We start from the raw sequence: 17883 nt of genomic DNA, 5'->3' as shown, positions 1-17883 counted from the left end.
GCTCTGAGATGCTGAAAGCTGTGTGTGCCCTTGGGCAGATGTGCCAGGCAAGTTTACTTTTGACTTAAATCAGCTTCAGTTTTTCCAAGTAATTTCTAAAGTCTTGATAAATGATAAAAAAAAACCCAGTGCCCCTCCTTAACCGTATCAGCCTGGTTAAACTCAAGAGTCACTGTTTAAGGTAACAAAACCTTGTAAACGCAAAAAAAACCCAACAGTTGGTGCAGTAATACAAGAAAGAAATCAAGGGATGAAGTGTGTGTATACATACCAAGTAATGGTCTTCAAAGGGATAAAAAGCAGAAATCTGACAGAGAACGAAACTCTCCTATCGCTGAGCACCAAGAAAAGTGGCACAAGAAGAAAGCAGGAAGAAACAGACACTCTGGAAAGTCTCAAAACAACAAACCCAACAAAATCAGAAGGAAATGGTTTAGAAGAGCCTTTAAAATGAGTTTTATTGTCAGAATTTTACAAGTAGCCTTCAGCGGCATCATACAAGAAGAACTCTGTTGCAAAACTCTAATAAATAGTCTGCCCCAAGTCCCAAAATATCTTTTGAAATAAAATAAAAACCAAACTTAAAAATTAAAGAGAATAAAAGCAAGACTTCAGGATGCTTGGAGATGTTAGCAATATTTCCCATTTACAAATAATATCAGGCATTATATAAATCTCCTTCATACAAGTCATTAAAAAACCCAAGACATTCTAAACCTTTACAAAAGCACTCCAGAAATAGTTCCAAAGAGATCCATTTCCATGACAAAACTTTAGAGAACTCCATGGGGATTAGCATCACAAATGAAGTTTGAGTTTGAAGTGTAGTGTGTACTTGTATGGAGCAAGATATAAAGAGCATGAAAAAGGGATTTGGAAAGAGATTGGAAGTTTCTGTGACAAGACTATGCCCGATGATTTTCATCTGTCTATTTCAGAATGTGGTAAATGGCAGGGAGGGGGCACTCTTGAAATTAACCCCCAAATATTCTGCACTTTATGCAAGGCAATATTTATTAAGGTAGTGACTGTATCCTCAGGGGGGAGTAGAAAAGGTTTCTCAGCACGCTGCACAGCTCAATGCCTGTTCAGACCACGGTGCTTAGAAGTCACATTCTGACACCTTGAAGGTATTTTCTGGAGAGGTAACATGTTGTGGCAAGTTAGCTGTTCCTTCAAAGAACATGGAACTAACTTGCCTGGCATGAAGCAGTTTGGGAAATCTCATGCTAGACAGTTTCACTGGGGATTGGGGATTTCAGGGCTCCAGTCCTATCCCAGTACTTTGGAAAACACACTTCTTAATTCACCTTTACATATTCCTCTGTCTACTGTAGTAAAAGATTTATAAGACCTCTCATGTAATAACACACCACTGAATAAACATTTCTCAAATCTGCTGTGATTTGAGAAGTTCGGAGAAATGGAATGGGAAGGCAGGTGCACAGAGAAGGTTTATGTGGATTTTCACAGAAACAGTTCAGGAGAAAGAAATCTTAAATCTCTTTACAACTTCAGCCTAAGTCTTCTGCACATATGCAAGCAACAGATTCCCCTGGGAGGGAAGGGGACTATACTTAAGCAGTACAGCAACAGTACTCAGTATCTCTCAGCTTGCCCGATACAGTATGAACTGCAGCATGCCTAGTTTTGCTGACTGTAAAATTACTTGCAGCCATTGTTTCCACAGGAAACAAAGGCTACCAGAAATGCTAATGCAATAAATGTGTGATAATATGCCTCACCCATGGCTCACGCCTCTAGTCTCTCCGAATGTTATGATGCTGGTTGTACTGTACCATACACTATGGACACGCGTTCTCTGTAATGTATGGGAAGGTAGTACAAGCAATCAAGCGCAAATTCTAAGGAGACACCTAAAACATTGCATTACATCCCCTTGTCTGTGGCATACTTCAGAAAACAATGTAGGAGCAGCAGTAAAATAAACATTTCTTTCTAATTTTCTAGATGTCATAATATTTGCCAAAGCTGCAAGGAAAAGCGGATTACCTGAAACAGAGAGAAGGGAGTTAATGGAAACAGAGGCAGATGGAACAGCAAAGCCTGGTCCAACCTCCAAATCATTTTGTACATGACAGATAAAGAAACAATGTGCAAAAAATAGACATTCACATTTTAGCAGTTAAACTTTTATTTTACCTTTTTAAAATTATTTACTTTGTTTTTTTCTACAAAAGGCAGACATTGATTGTTGATCTGCAATTGTTCTGAGTGCGCGCAGAGATGCAAAAAAGGGTTATTGGAGGATGAAGGGCAGGGAAGTGCTCTGACTATACTTTCACATGTCATGATTAAGGTGGCATTAAAGCTTAAGTCCCAGTAATAATATTCATAACAGATAGTTTCCTTCCCTGTACAGTGTTCTCAGTTCATATCAATTGTGTTGAAAACCCATTCGGTGAATTTCTTCAGTTTCTCAGTTGCATTCTGGGATTCCTCCTGTAACCTCAAGTTGTCTTCCCGCAAATGTTGCACTTCAGCCTGAAGACTGGCCTTGTCCTCTTTTTCCTTAGGAAAAATATAGATCTTAGTGGAAATTTTAGGTCATGCTTCCTACCTATATAGAGTCTCGAGAGTCTCTTAGGAGAGCATGAGTCTCGTTCTTTGTAAGGATTTTATGTGCAGTAACACACAGTTTTATATCTAAAGGACATTTGTGACATTTCATTCCTCACTTTTTGCTTGAATGAGCACCATTTCTCTAGATTAAATTCTAATACAGAAGCTGGCTCCTCAAGTCGTGAAATAAAATGGGGCATGCCCTGTTCTGTATGTACAACTGCTGATCATTAAGTAAGGGGTAGGAAATATTCCTGTAAATGCTTCACCAGCTAAGAGACTTTTCATCTGACCACAGCAGATGCTTCTTGGACCAAGCAGGCAGTAACATAGTACAGGAAATTTCCACAGTAGAAATATGTTTAGATAATACTCTCAGTTTTCAACATCAGCAGGATATATTTACATGGACTAACTTCAAGCCTTTCACAGTGTCACCTGAATTATGAGTGGCGGTACTCTGAGTCACCCTCCTACTTTAAGCAGAGAAATCAGATGCCTACAAATTTAGACACTCCACCCTAGCCGTACATAATTAGAAGTACGGCCTGAGAAAAGTAGTAAAGAAATGTCTTCCTCATACAAGGATGAGACTGTCACAGGCTCAGGCATGGCAAAGCAGGATTACACAGTTGTTAGCATCACCTATCAGCACTAAATCTATGTCTGACAGATTTTATGTTGATGAAATGTTTACCTTCCTTAAATCTTCTTGCAGCATCTTCAGCAAACCTTCCAGTTGGTCCACTTTGGAGGCAAGACTTGGAGGAGATTCTTTACTGTTGAAAGCAGGAAACAAGAATAGGTATTGACATGATTTACTGTCTTCGCATAGGGTAGCTAACAGCCTTGTCCACACCAAGTGGCTTTATGTAGGTATGCACTCAGGTACAAGTAAGAATTCACAAAATGAACAAAAAGAACCTAACAAAGAGTACATGGAACACGTGCAGCACATTCATCAACACAACAAATTTAACTCATGATTAACTGGGGCCATCCCATCGCTTGACTTCTCTCTACTTCTACTCATTATATGTGCCTTGAATTACCATTGATTTGGACACGTTCATGAACATCTCAGACAAGAAAAAAACCTGCAAAAAGGTTCAGCTGTACTTATGGTTCTTTTGTTTTCACTTCCCACCACCATCTTCATGAGAACTTGTGAAGAGTTCTTCTGTGAAGCCTGGAGATGGCTTCCAAATAAAGACATTCCTACTCTTTTCTTCAGTTTGTAGGTGAGGAAGCCTGTGTATCTGGTGTATTTACTTACCCTGTATAAGGCTTTATCTGTGCAGTAAGCTGGTCCTCAGCCTGATCACTACTGGAGGCAGCGCTCACAGGTCTGTGATTCTCATCAGCAGCAGCAAAGAATGAAGCTCGCTGAACTGAGGAGGCAAACATAGAGAGAAGAACAATGGCAGCAGTAATGATTATTTGTTCATGCACAGCTCAACAGCTACACTGCAGGATCTCAAAGCAATCCAAGAAGTCTGTTGCAAGCAAGATAAGGTGACGATACGACATACCAGTATCCAGTTGATGGAAGCAAACTAGCATTGCAAGTGTTTGCACCAGGCTCTCCACTGTATTGGATTCAACAAACAAGTACAGTGCTCTGGCAAGTACTGTGCTCTGGCACAGTGCTGCATGCTCACACAGATCATGCATCACCCTCAGGCTAAGAAGCTCTCCAGGAGGGAGATGCTAGAGACTGCAAAGCAGAGATACTCCAGCAGCCCTTGCAAAGTCCACCCAAGGCCAGTTCCAAGAAAGGCAAGAAGCCAAGCTGGAACAGCAGGAGCTGTGCAGAACACAGAACTTCCTGGGTACAACTGCATGACACTACCCAATAACTCAGTAGCTATATTTAACTTCCTTCACTCCATAAAGAATCCCTTTATCTTGAGGAAAGAAAAGCTCACTGTGCACAATTTACATGTGGAAACTAAAATGAACAATGTAATTTTTCAGAACCTGAATTTTTTTCCCTTATGCCCTAGAAAACATTTTCAGATCGGAACATGAAACCTCTTTTCCTGCCTTGTGTCTATGCTTTTTTGTCCTGTAACTGGTCAGTGTTTTAACACATCTCTAAATCACTATCACATGTGGTGTGACTGTAAACTACCGACCGCCCCTACCTCTGGAGTGTCCTAGCACAATTAGTAACATAAACTCTTTTTAGTTCAATAAATTAACATATCTCTCCCTCAGCAGCCACTGGTCTCTCACTGGAAACAGAACAGTATCTTTTTTTATGCTTGGGAAATTTTGATTCTACGCTTTCAACAAGGCTTAAATTAACGTGCCTTGGTATTTGATTGAATTTTTCCTGCTCCTCTCTTTTTTCCTTTGAATGAAAATACTGAAGGTTGGTGTAGCTCAGGACTCCTGGCAGCTTTTGTTTCAGCTGGTTGCAGATATCACTGTTTGTAACTTCAGGGGCTTGTGCTGAAGACACCAAGCAATGATGTAGAAGAGAGGTGTCCAGGATCACAAATCAGAATTTAGGCTGCTTGGTACTTGTTAATCCCTACTGGTACCTGGCAGAGACTAGAGACTGGGATTATATTGACATGAGACAGCCGTTCCCTCTCCAGGTCAAACCAATATATTTTTACAGTGGTGAGATGATGGTGCCAGCCAACACATCACCCCAGCTTTTCATAATCTGAGCTGTCAGTTTGTTAACTTCACCACACTTTGTTCACACTTCTAAAGAGAAACACAAGTGAGATTGGGGCCTACAAAAGTGAGGGATTCAGGTTAACGAGGACAGTCAAATACATCTAACCAAAACCAGGAGATCTTTTAAACAGAAATTGCCAACCACACTGAAATGCATTAAAAGCTGGGTTTTATCCCTGTGTAGTGGTAAAAAAAAAACATCACTACAAATTCATCTCCTGAGGACTAAGGCTTACATTGAATACTCTTTCCCAAGACTGCACAGCAGAAATATGAGACATGCTGATCCTGTAACTCCTATGGCAATAGAGCAGAGCACACATGTGTCTTGAACACCAGGTTAGACATGCACTGTCTTGATGTATGTGGCTACTATTAGAGAACAGCCAAGAAAGCAAGTTACTTCACAGCCTTCTCCAACCATGCAGTCTAAAAGACTCAGATCAGTGAAAACACTTTCATGAAGGTGGGATGCCATTTATGCAGAGATTAGGAAAAGGTACTTCTGTTTAATGCACCTAGAAGGTTTTCCATTGGATTATAGTAACTGTAAGGTACACTCCCTTTGGGCTGAAGTGTATTTAATTTTAAATTCAAATACATCTAGGCAGCTTACACAGTTCTCTTCAGTTTACTAAGTGTTACAGAGATGGAAAGTGCCAGAGGATAAAATGACACTTATTTGCAAGTCTATGTATTCAGAGTACCCAACGGGAAGAATGGCAATGGAAAAGTATACACGAACAAGGCAGATTTCCCAAATTACCTTGGCAGCGCACTTTGGCACTACAGAAACTTCTTGCCAGTGCAGTAAGCAAGCAATCATTAGTGTGCTCGTGTGCTTTTCCCCTGCTATTTGACTTTACTTTTTCATTTTCATGCCAGATGTCTTTTCCACCCTAGCTGTGATGCCTGCAACTGCTCTACAGGACATGAAAAGTAGCCATTTTCACAGAGATCTGGCCAAACCATAGCACAGAGGGATTCCAGTATGAAGAAATGGTATCTATTACATACAAAGTTCTAGGCTGTTAAGACCTGAGTTGCTATTCTAAATGAGCTTAAGCTTCAGACTAAGTAGAAACAGTAATAACAACAAAAGGAAGAGTCAAGATTAAAAAAAAACCCACCAAAAAAAACCAAAGAAAAAACCCACCAAAAAACCCCAAAGCCAAAACCGAACACCCCAGTCCTTAGTGAAGCATGCACAAAAACCAGCTTTCTAAGTATTATATTCTGAAAACTTACCTTCAAAGGCTTTGGCAGCATCTACCAAGTTTGACCAGTCCAGATCAGAGGCAGAATCAGGCAACGGCATAAGACCAGGGTCTGGCATGGGCTGCCGTCTTTGCTCCTGGATATCTGTGAGGGAGCTGTCTGAGGCAGAAAATTCTCCTAGAGTAATGCAGAACAAATTATAAACTCCATTAAAAAAACCGCAGAGTTCCTTTCTTAATACTAATGAGTCCCTATTTTTAATTTTTCTGGGATAGCACTTTTGGAACCAGAACTCAGTAGAACGTTTGATCAACTGCACTTGACCAGATACAGCATGTTACAAGCTAGTTTTCTGAGATAGCGCTTCTCACTAGGACATTCAGCTCCCTTTTAACCTGCTAGAATCCCTGCAGCTTAGCACTTCAAAAGCCTATCTCTGCCCTCCCCCAGCACTGGGGCTGGGGGCAGTACTTCTCTACCCAGCAGTTCCTGCCACTGCACAAGCTGAAGATACTTGGGACGGCTCTGTAGCTTGCTGGGACTACTACACTCCCTGGCACCTATTTGCCCCTGTAAAAACACAAAATTGTGGGTTCCCCCCCCCCCATGATCTCGTAAACCAACAGGATCAGACTTAGGGCCCCCCCCTTAATAGTCTAATAACTATGTAACTTCAATAACTAAAATATCTTTCTAGTAACTTCAGCTAAATAATATTGCTGCCTGGAACAATGTCCGGAACGCTGCATTCACTTTGCTCAAAAATCTTAACAATTTTTTTTTTTGTCTCTTGTGTCTGTTGACTTTTTATAAATGTAAGTTCAGCTCAATACAAGAATCCTCAGTGTTAATATTATCTCCCCCCAAAAAGGGCAGTTATTTGGGAAGTTCTTAACATGAAAATATTTATGATTAGTGAAGGGATACACAGAATTTGAAGAAAATACTAACCATTTGAAAAATTACCTGTTTTAAAAGTGGGAGTTGGATTTTTAATTAAGACAGATAAGTAAATAGTGTATTTTTAGCTCACTGTTATATCTTCAAAACAAATGAAGGTGCTCTGGAATGGCTGTTCTTTGTTATTAAGCTCTCTGAATTAAAATAATTTTGTATGGCTGGAAGCCAAAAAATACTTGTGGCATTAAATATCCAGCTCTACTTAATCCTTCTCTCAGCAAAGGTGGGTGTGTGTGTGCGCCAAACAATTCGTGTGTCACTCATATAGCTCCTTCTTTCACCATGCAGGCTTGCATTTTATAGAAAATGGAAGACCTTGTTTTGTTGAGAAATGTAGAAGCTTATGTGCTAGGAGAAGCAATGGTTTGGTGTGGAAGAGAACCTGACAGCGAAAGAAGGTTTTGTGGTTTCTTTTTAGAAAATACAGGCATCTAAACAAAAAGACACCAAGTGCTATTTTCCACTTCTACTCAGATGATGTAGTTATTCTTCTGACCCCAAGACCTCAGAAGCCAAATCCACCAGCCAGTTACAAGTGTTACGAAGTCTGCAACGTTATAGTTGTGCATATAAAAAGCAGAAGAGAGCTCAGTTTCCTAACTCTTACAAACAGAAACATGCTATACAGAAACAACAGTTCATGAAAATGTCAGGTTCAACACTGAAAGCTGACGCCTGGTGATCACAGACAGATGAAAAGAATTTAAAATAGATTTCTTCCGCAGCCTTCACTGTCACATGTATCTTAAGTACCTAAATGCAGACCATGCTTAGGGCCCACTATAGTGAGTTGAATCTATTGATAGCTTTGCTTTTTCGTCTTGAAACACACCAAAACATGAATAAATTAGAGCAGATATGTACTTCTTCAGAAAACATTGCAGAATCCTACACTGTGAGATCTAGCTCTATTTCTGGAAAACACATTTAGTACACATTTACTTATGAGGTACAGCAGGAACCTGTGAAAATTCCCTTTCTCACCAACTGAGACATTCACACGCAGCAACACACAACCTATCAGATAATCCTACTGAGACTTTTCAGTAAACTAATGGGGGAAAGTTAAGCGCCTTCTTGACAGCAGTTTATCAAGTAACTTTTCCTTGTTAGCTGTTGATGTGTGACTAAAATTAAGTAACTCAAGTCCCGTAAAATGCATAGGGAGTGAATTTAAAAGCAGTTGGTGGAATAAAAGCTGTATCTAGTGTAGTTGTACATCCAAATGTCCACCGGTATTTATCCACTTTTATATCATTATTTTCCTAATAGGATTTTGTTCCCATAGTCCCGCACTAAAGGAACTGACACCTGAAGTTGTCACTGGTGGGTAACCAGGCGTACATTATCTGCCCATTGGTCCAACTGCTCCAGATGACTCCTGGAAGAAATGGTGAAAACTTACAGCTGATGAGGCAAATTCTTCTGCGCCCTCCACAAGGTGACTGCATGACCAGTCATGCAGTCTTATACCCTCTGAAGTGAGGGAACCCCCCACAATTTCCATATCCTGTTTTATATTTTCAGGCACGTGACTTGCCTCTCCTCATTTCAGCAAAATCAAGATGGAAGTAACACACTTTCCCTTAACATGATTCACAAAGGATTCCTTTGAAAGCAGAAAAATGGGAAATGTACTTACCATGTAGTGATTTCATTCCCAAAGTATATGATGGTCTCCGTAATGGCAGTGACTTTGGGAGAGAAGGGTACGTGCTGGTGAACAGGACATCATTTGGCATGGCTTGGTCCAAGAGCGAGGCCCGCGAGGTGAAGAAGTGGTCCCTTTGACCACTGTAAATACTCTCATCTGACAAAGTCCTTTGCAAGGCACGCCTTGTGGTAGGAGTGCTGGGAAAGGGAGACTGACAGGACAGAGTGTGTGACTATACATTCATAAAAACAAATAAAAAGAAATGAGAAAAAAAATCAATAAAAAAACCTTTTGCAGTCTATGTTGAAATAGTTTTTTAAAACTTTTTTTTCCATTTTTAAATAAGAAAGCAAGTGTTAACATGGTATTTTTTCAGAGTGGATAGAAAAAAGAACTAAAGGAATCTGCTTTGAAGGAGATTACAACTAGATAACATATATAGTTCTATTTTAGGCAATCTTGCATTCTAGCCTTTAAATACCTTTCAAACTTCTCCTGAAGTGGAAATCTCAGGCAGCCCTCACCTATAGAGTTCTACAGCTGATGTGTAGCAGAGATAACGTTTACAGAAACAGACTGAATACTGCGAAAACCAGAGTTCTCCCTCGCGCCTGGGGGAGGCTGCCTTCCTGCAGGCAGAGCACCAGCAAATGCCAACTAAGTCTTGTATTACTGAACAACTAGGAACACCCACCACTGCTTCGATTCTTCAGCAGAATTTGAATCTAAATTAAATAGGTAGGCCCGTGAATAAGAGAACTTGAGTCTTTCCCCCACCATCATCCCAGCTTCCTCCACACTCCACAAAGGAGAAAGCAGTGCTGGGGTTAGCCCGGAGTTACGTGCTCTCTGGCCGGTGCCAGCAAGCTGCTATCAAAGAACGCATAACCATTCCCATCAGCAGAGAGGCTAATTTTCATGAAACCTGTAACAATGTAACTATCTCTAAGACATAACATTTCTTCATGGTTTGGTTGAAATTTGGTCCACAGGCTTTCATGGGGAAACGGCAAACAGAAAGGAAGACCTCACCACCCTCATTTGCTCTGTAAGCAAATTTAAACAAAAGAGGAGAGAATAATATTTCCAGAAAGAGTCACACATTATAAAGAGTTGCTCACATGCACAGAAAAATAGTTTTCTCAGAAAAAGTAAAAAAATGTTTCAACAGATGGTATTCTATTCCTGTGATCAAAATCCCACACCACAAGGTGAGACAAGAGTGTGGAGGAGGGACTATTGGTACTGTACAGTGGAAGACAATCTGCCAGAATTTTTTTTTTTCCCCAAACATTACAAATTTTAATATTAAAAGACTGCTGCAGGTTTTGCTTTTATGGATTAAGGATCAGAAACAATTAAGATTACTTCCAGAAACCTGCTACTATCAAAAGACAAGGAAGGAACAAGAAGCCATATCCCATGCCAACTTTGTATTACGTCAACTTCTCCCTTCTGCATTGCCTCCCTCAGGACATCTCCATCACAGTATGAACCTTGTGTACACAGTTAACACTACAGAAATTACAGCTTCTGGTAGACGGTTGTCACAATGTTACACTGAGAATCAAGCTGATTTTTATTCTGCAATTTAAAAGCTCAATCAGCAAGTTCATGTTATGATCTAGTAAAACCTCCCAGCACTTGTCCTGAAGTGGCAAAGAAAAAGCTGCTAAGTCAAGCAGTGCTTACTCATACAGTTTGTTTAGCATTAAAGAATTAGGAGCTGGAACCACCTGTTAATATCAGACCTTGAGACTAAAAGGTTGCACAGATATGAACATCTGATGGAGTTGAAACAGAGGCAATACCGGTAGGAATTGTCTTCTGGTAATAGAGCAGAGGAAGAGAAAAAGAAGGGTGACTTGTCTGAGAAGATACAACACATAAGTAGTAGGAAATGAGATAAGGAAGGCTGGGAAGATAAAAAACCAACACAAGACAAAATAATCACAGCCTAGAACAAGTTCTACTGGCAAACAAAGCCTTTAGCAGCCAACAGACAGTAAGGAGGATTTTTGGCTTTTGTGCAGTGAACGGATGAAGGGCATTGTAATTATTTTGTATTTTTTTACACTGTCAAAAAATTTTTACGCTGTCAGAACTTTTTTGTAAGATGAAATAGAAATCATGCAGTGGGCAGAAATGACAGTTAATTTTAAAATGGAAAAGATTTATTGGTGTGATAAAATGTTAGTAACTTGGTGAAATTTATTAAAAGTGTAACCTGAGTTAACATTCTTGTTACAACCACCGGGAAATAAAGATCAGGGTAAGAATTGATTCACCAACCCCAAAGCAGAAAAACAACAAACTTGGGAATATACACTTCTCATGGTCTTCAGGTCACCTCTTTAAACGGAATGGAATTTCTTGGCATGAGAACAACCCCCTCGCTCAAAACAACCAAGAGGAGATGCTCACATTCCCCGTGTCCCGCTCCCCGCAGAACTACCACAAACCTAAGATATCTCGCCATTGGCAAGGTGGTTTTTTTTTCCCTCCAGCCTCAAAGGTGACATCTGAAACAGTCTGTGTACGGAGCCTAGCACTTACAAGTTGTAATAAGCCACTTGGGTTTTTATAAGCAAAGAACGAAGCTGCAGCGCTCTCTTCTGCGTGGTTGCTGTGGAAACCATTTGGGCTCCAGGTGATGAGCCTGAGCTGTTAAGCACTGACTGAACATGGAGACTGTAGAAATCAAGACATGCTCTTCAAAATGATAGATTTTTAAAATTAATATATGCACTTTTGTGCTATTATACCTATTTTGAAAAACATCAGGGAACATTTCTATTTATTCTGTGTAGATATTTGCTTAAGATTAGGGAGCATTCTTGGTCCTTGTGCAGTACAGGATTAGAGAGGCATAAAAGCCTTGCAAAAGCGTGCTTTTTGCAAGGAGTTTCAATACGGTCAACAAATCACTGTCTAGCGATGCAATCAGAGAAGAACAATTTAAATGCGTAAGACAACACTACAGGCTTTCCATGAGCCAGCAGTCCTAAACGTTCTTTGCAATTTCGTGTACTACTCTCTTTAAATTTGCACACAAAACTGTAACAGTATTGCAGTGACTGTCATAATGAAACTGTTCCCCAAGCGTGCTTCTCTATAGATAAGTCTGGGACAAAAAGATGACTTTCTGTCCATGATGAGAATTCAGGGAATGCCTTGCATTTTATTTTATTGTTATGGGTGAGAACAGGAAAGATCCTATCTGAGAAACTCTTGAGTCAAATGCAAAGTCTGAGTGACTAAGCTCTGTATGAACGAACGCTTCTGCTTTGAAAGCACTCAGCATTTTCTACACAGCAATCTTAAAGCTTCACAGCCTTCATCCTTTTCCAAATGATGATGCATTTGCTACATTAGTTAATATGTCTAGGCAGCAGTGAACTCGATCATCAAATTCTTATAAAGCACAACTTTACACATTTCTATTTTGTAAGAACTGAACTATGACTTGGATCAGAGGAGGCCCTGTACATTGTTCTCCAGGTATTCTCAGATTTCACGTAACCGTGACAAGGGATAGCCAGATGACAGACACTCTCTTTAACATACCTTAAAATTCTTCTGGGATTCAGGTGTTGGGCTATCAAGATCTATCAGTTTCTTCAGCTCTTCTTCAACGGTGGACTTGGATGCTCGTTTCGGTGATGCTCGTAGATCTCTCGCTGAAGCACGTAGCCGAGGGTGGGCCATTTCATTGCCATCACTCTGGTGACGTCTTAAATGAAACGGAACAGACACATTCAGGTCTCAAAGCCCTGGGGCAGGAGGCATGAATGAAACAAGAATTATAGCACCCTCAAGATTTTCAAAGAAAAAAAATCTAGGTCGGGGGCACGGAAGAGGGAAGGAATTTCGCTAATACAGCAGAGCCTCAAATTCATAAACACCTGCTGAAGCAATAAGCTTGTTAAAAAAATCAACTAGCAATACACTCAGAGGTTATCATAATACATTTTCCCAATAAGGGACTGAATCCATTAAAACAATGTATATTCTGTACAAAACTAAATGTCTATAAATGTATAAATGTCTTAAGCCCAAAAGCAGCAAATCACTACGTTTCTTTAATCTTTTAACTTGCTTTTTATAATGCAGTTTTCACGAAGTTTCATCATCTCCTTCTGACAGCCAGTTATCAGTATCCCTAGGGATACTGTGCTTGACCCGGTAAGTGTCAAGGTGGGTTGAATAAATTACTTTGAAATGGGCTTCCTGAACCACTTGCTTTCCAAGGCATGCTAGACTTAACGGAACAATATTTTCACTAGTAAGTTGTTTCTCAATTTCTCTTCCAAAAGAGATGGTTGCATATTGTAACTCAGAGAGCTCTTGGCTTGCTTTAAGCCAGTTAGACTGGATACTGGCAGCAATCTTAACAAGGCAACATGAAGTGCGACAGAACTAATGCTTAGCATGCACGGTACTACTACAGGGATGAGCAGCTTAAGTAAGAACTCAAGCTCTATGTTAAGTGGATTTTTAATATTTGCTGAAACAGCATTTCTAAGTCACCTTTAAGAAGTCCCAAGAAAAGATAAGCTTTAATAGGACTGAAATCCATACAGCTCTCTGGAAATGATAAAAAATAATCTTTTACAACTTAACTGTGAATTAGATTAGCCAACTATCAAATATTTAAGCCTAACTGCAGAACTGTAAATTAGAGATTAAGTTCTACAGAAGACTAAGCAGTCTATTAAATAGTCTTGAGCTCTTCTATACGGGGAAGTGTCACAGATCTCAATGCTTATTAACAAAAGTAAATAACCAAGCAAGAGAATCAAAAAACACTCTTACTTTCTTGAATCCATAAAGCCCACTGAGTTTATTGTCCCTTCTGGCTTTTTCCATCCAATCAGATACTTGCTGGTAGCACCCTGGCGAGGGTAGAATGTCCTAGGACCAGATGAGGAGGAAGAGGAGAAAGAAGGTGCGAGCTGGGAAGAAGTAGCAGAATGAAGCTCCTCTTTAGGTGAGCTTCTGGCACTGGTAAAAACAACTGGGCTGGCAGAGTGTCGTGAGCTCATGGTACTAGGAGAAAAACATAATAAAGACAAAATTTGCCTCAAATGTGTATATACGCACCTTGTTTAACTATTTTTAAAGCAGAACTGTGGGCACAAGATCTTATACCCTTATCAATAGTGGGTAGAGTAACAAAACCAGTTTGGTCTTCTTGAGAGCCTTCCACTAATGTTTCATTAAAAACATTGCACATAGGAATGAAAAATTTTGCAAGCAATCTCTAAGGATGCAATATACCGCTCTCCCCTCATTCGCCTTCCTAAATGGGAAATTGAGGCTTCACAGTCATTAGGCAGCTTAAAAATAGTGCAAGTAGTACAAAGTAGCTGAATTAGCGAAAAAAGAACCCAAGTCCAATTTCTTGCTGGAATTCCTGGCTGTGGAAGAAAACATATTTTGAAGGAACTTAAACATCAGGAAACATCTCTTTAAGACCCCACAACAAACCAAAGAAGAAACATACATATTTCAGCAGAGGGCTGCCTGGATTTTGCCTGAAAAGCAGTTACCTTTTGCAAAAGACGACTCAAACTAAGATGTTTTAGCAGGCCTCTAACATGTATCACAATTTGTCTAGACAGAAAAAGAGTTGGGTTGGCCAACTGCAGCTTTTTGTTGGAAGAAGTAGGGGGGCTTTAAATGGGAGCTACTCTTCAGTTATGCCGATATTCAAATCTGATGCAACTTCCGTCATATCAGGAGCACTAGGGCTTAAGACATTATTTACTATAACAACCTTAAAAGGTCATGCATTTCTAAGTACAGTTACAGGGAAACTTTGTGTACAGCCTTAGTACTGAAATAGCATTATGTATTTGGAGACCAGTTTTCTGTCGGCTCTCTACACAGTTTAGCCATGTTTTCATCCCTGTATCCAACACTGCAAGGAAAGAATCTGAAACAGATGGCCCCATGGTAAAGAACAGTTTCTGACTGAGAAATAATAAGTAGCTGGAAGGCTGAATAAAGTCTCTGAATAATCACTTAATTCTTAGCTTAAGAGAAAATTCTTCGCCACTCTCTTCATATCTTGACAAAACAATGCATTGTCACATCTCTCTCTTACTGAAAAAGAGAATTTAAGGTTAAATTTATGTTGCCACTTGGGAAAATAATCTCACCTACATTTAGCCTTACAGAAGACAGTTATCTAATCTAACCACTTGTCTGGCTCCTGCTGTAGTCCATGGAGAAATATCCTTAGGAGGCAATTCTCCTCATCTTAAACTAGGTGTCTCAGACAGGGAGAATTTATGCTTTGGAGTTTCCCCTCTCTCTCCTCTGAAAACAGATGGAGTCTAAAAAAATCACCTTCAACTATGTTTCATTTCCACATGGCTCAATTTAAGCACCATGAGGCCCAGCAGCTAAATGCGGTGGATTTAACAAGGAGTCTGAGCGGACGGTAACCTTCCCATCTCAAACACCACTGGCTGCTGCAGCCCGTGCTTCCATCTAATGTACAGGCTGATGGCTGTGAAGTCCCCCACGTCGGGGCAAGATGCATCTCCCCATATGTATGCAAATCAAATGACAATAATACAGATTTTGTATTATAGAATTGTTTTTTCCTTCCCTCCACCTGTATATTTGAAAGGCCTTTTCAGAAGATGGCAGATTGCGAAAATATAGGAAGAGATTTTCCTATCCATCAAGCCCATATATTTGGTGCTGCACCATCACAACCTTTGTATTTGCAACACATATAAGTAAACATAATTTATAGCAAGAAAGCAGAGAAAAATAAGAGCTAGGGGAAGAGGCAGTAGATTTCTCTTCGTTTCCCCTTCTCTCTTCTTCTTCAATACTAAAATAAAACTCCTACGTGTGCCAAGTAAAGCAGCCCATCTGTGAGGCATCACCACCGCAAAAGTAAACCACCAAGATCTGGGGAAGATGCTCATCTTTAAAGCAAACATGTGGGGCTTCCCCCCCCCCCCCCCCCGTTTTTGCCCCCTTCTAAATACACTCAGGAAGTGGAGAAGTCTCTTACTTCAGTGTAGGAAAAGGGAAGTTCAGATCACATCTCAGAATTCTTTCATCCATCAGGCAGTTCTCAAGGAAGTGCTAGTTATGCGAAAATGTCCTTGATAAAGACCAGTAACAACTCATAGATAGGCTGGTAGTGTTGAACCTTAATGTCACTAGGCAAAGAGGGTATCCTCTATGTAAAATTTATAGACAAAATTAATATGTATATATAATAAATATAATATTTTCTTATATACCATATTGCATATACACATTGTGTATTTTAAGTATCATTACCTTAATATTTATTAGAATATGTATCGAATAATAGATGCCAAGAGCAGCCTGGCAAATAAGCAAGAAAATTAGCGTACAATTTAAAATACATTTTTTTTAAAAAAAAATGTATTGCATACTTTGAGCGGGGGTTTTACAATACAGTATTTTGGGAGGATTTTCTGCCTCAGGAACTAGGTACAGAACTGTGGATATGACTGAATCTTTTCACCCTACAAGTAAACACAAGCAGGTCAATAGAATACTGGCAGATGAAGAGACACACTTGTCAACAGAGGGTGTATTTGGAGAGCAAAAGGCTTTGGATAAACTCTGGAAAAACCAAATTGGAGCTAGAACTCTATGGTAGCAGTGGGAAGTTATTAAGAGTATTTGACACCGAGAAGCATGCAGAGGATTCCTCATCCTGTAACTGACACTTGGACCAGCTTGATTATACCAGGAAGAAAGTCAGTCATATTCTCAGGGCACAGAGATAGCCACTGTTGGTGCCTCACCTCCCTCCTCAGGAGGGGATGCCAAGGATTAAGGAAAAATTCATATACTATATGACAAAATATGAAAAATATGAAAATATGAAAACCATACTTGATTGGAAATAGCCGTGATTTTCCTTTTAGTTTTGGTAAGAGGACTATAAGAAACCATACAGTTTAGGTGGAAACAAAAGTTTGATTTTATTTTTTTCCTAGGGAATTCATGCCATCAGTGCATATGGCTTCATTTAATGACATTCAGCTATAATGATTCTGTATAATTACTGGCCTACATAATGCAGTTCTCCTGGGATGCTATGAGAAATCTGCACAATCATCAGGAAGGACTTTGGGAATGGGGGCGGAGAAGAAAAATAAAACGCAGCCAGAAGCTCTACTGTGAAAGTTAATCACTATAATTTACATTTTGCCACCAATTCTCAGGTACAAGTTCTTTTATGCACCATCAAATGATCTGAACACTAATTATCGCTCCTGTCTTCTACAGACACAAACACTTTAATTTGTGGTTATTTTCTTTTCTTTTGTCACCGAGTTCTTTTTAGGGCCAAACTCCTTTTCTTCCTGTGCAGAAACACGACTCTAAAGACGTTACAGATGTTCTGGCATCCACAGGCAAAAGGTAAAAAAAAGTGAGGAGCAAGGAAGGATAACAACTTAGAAACTGATAGAGACACACACCAATTAAGCCGCTCATTTATCATGAAAAGTAGCCTGCTCAGAATCACCCTTTAGTCTCCCCTCCCTCACCTCCTTGAAGGCAGCAGCTGTGGTTACATTTTGGAAGGGCCAGTCTAAGAAGCCTCCAGCTCCAAGCTGTTGTGCCTCCATAAGAAGAGCTAGGGGTGAGTTGGGAGCAAACAGCTGGAGCCAGGGTCTCCTTAGCTCAGCACTGCTGTTCAGTGTGTAACCACCAACTGAGGATGCCATGAGAAACAAAATGAAAGCTTTTTAGCCCAGACTCTG

At 40.0% G+C, this 17883-nt stretch overlaps 1 protein-coding gene across 6 annotated transcripts in view; it reads right to left on the bottom strand.

Moving 5' to 3' along the window:
* Window positions 1–432: 432 nt before the first annotated feature.
* The window catches only part of SIPA1L1 (signal induced proliferation associated 1 like 1), a 233176-nt gene continuing 215725 nt past the window's right edge, over window positions 433–17883 (bottom strand). For 5 of the 6 annotated variants that reach the window (XM_064462380.1, XM_064462375.1, XM_064462376.1 and 2 more), the window contains 7 exons: window positions 13925–14158; window positions 12677–12842; window positions 9098–9341; window positions 6526–6672; window positions 3860–3974; window positions 3281–3362; window positions 433–2532 (listed from right to left, as the gene is read on the bottom strand). In XM_064462380.1, coding sequence (XP_064318450.1) covers window positions 2389–2532; window positions 3281–3362; window positions 3860–3974; window positions 6526–6672; window positions 9098–9341; window positions 12677–12842; window positions 13925–14158 — 1132 coding nt within the window. In that variant the 3' untranslated portion in view covers window positions 433–2388. The remainder of the gene's footprint in view (window positions 2533–3280; window positions 3363–3859; window positions 3975–6525; window positions 6673–9097; window positions 9342–12676; window positions 12843–13924; window positions 14159–17883) is intronic. The other variant, XM_064462378.1, reaches the window with a different exon arrangement.

The sequence above is a fragment of the Phalacrocorax carbo genome, chromosome 10 (genome assembly GCF_963921805.1).
Source record: "Phalacrocorax carbo chromosome 10, bPhaCar2.1, whole genome shotgun sequence".
NCBI lineage: Eukaryota > Metazoa > Chordata > Aves > Suliformes > Phalacrocoracidae > Phalacrocorax > Phalacrocorax carbo.
Note: the sequence above shows the minus strand (reverse complement) of the source record. Positions and strands in the feature narration are given on the sequence as shown.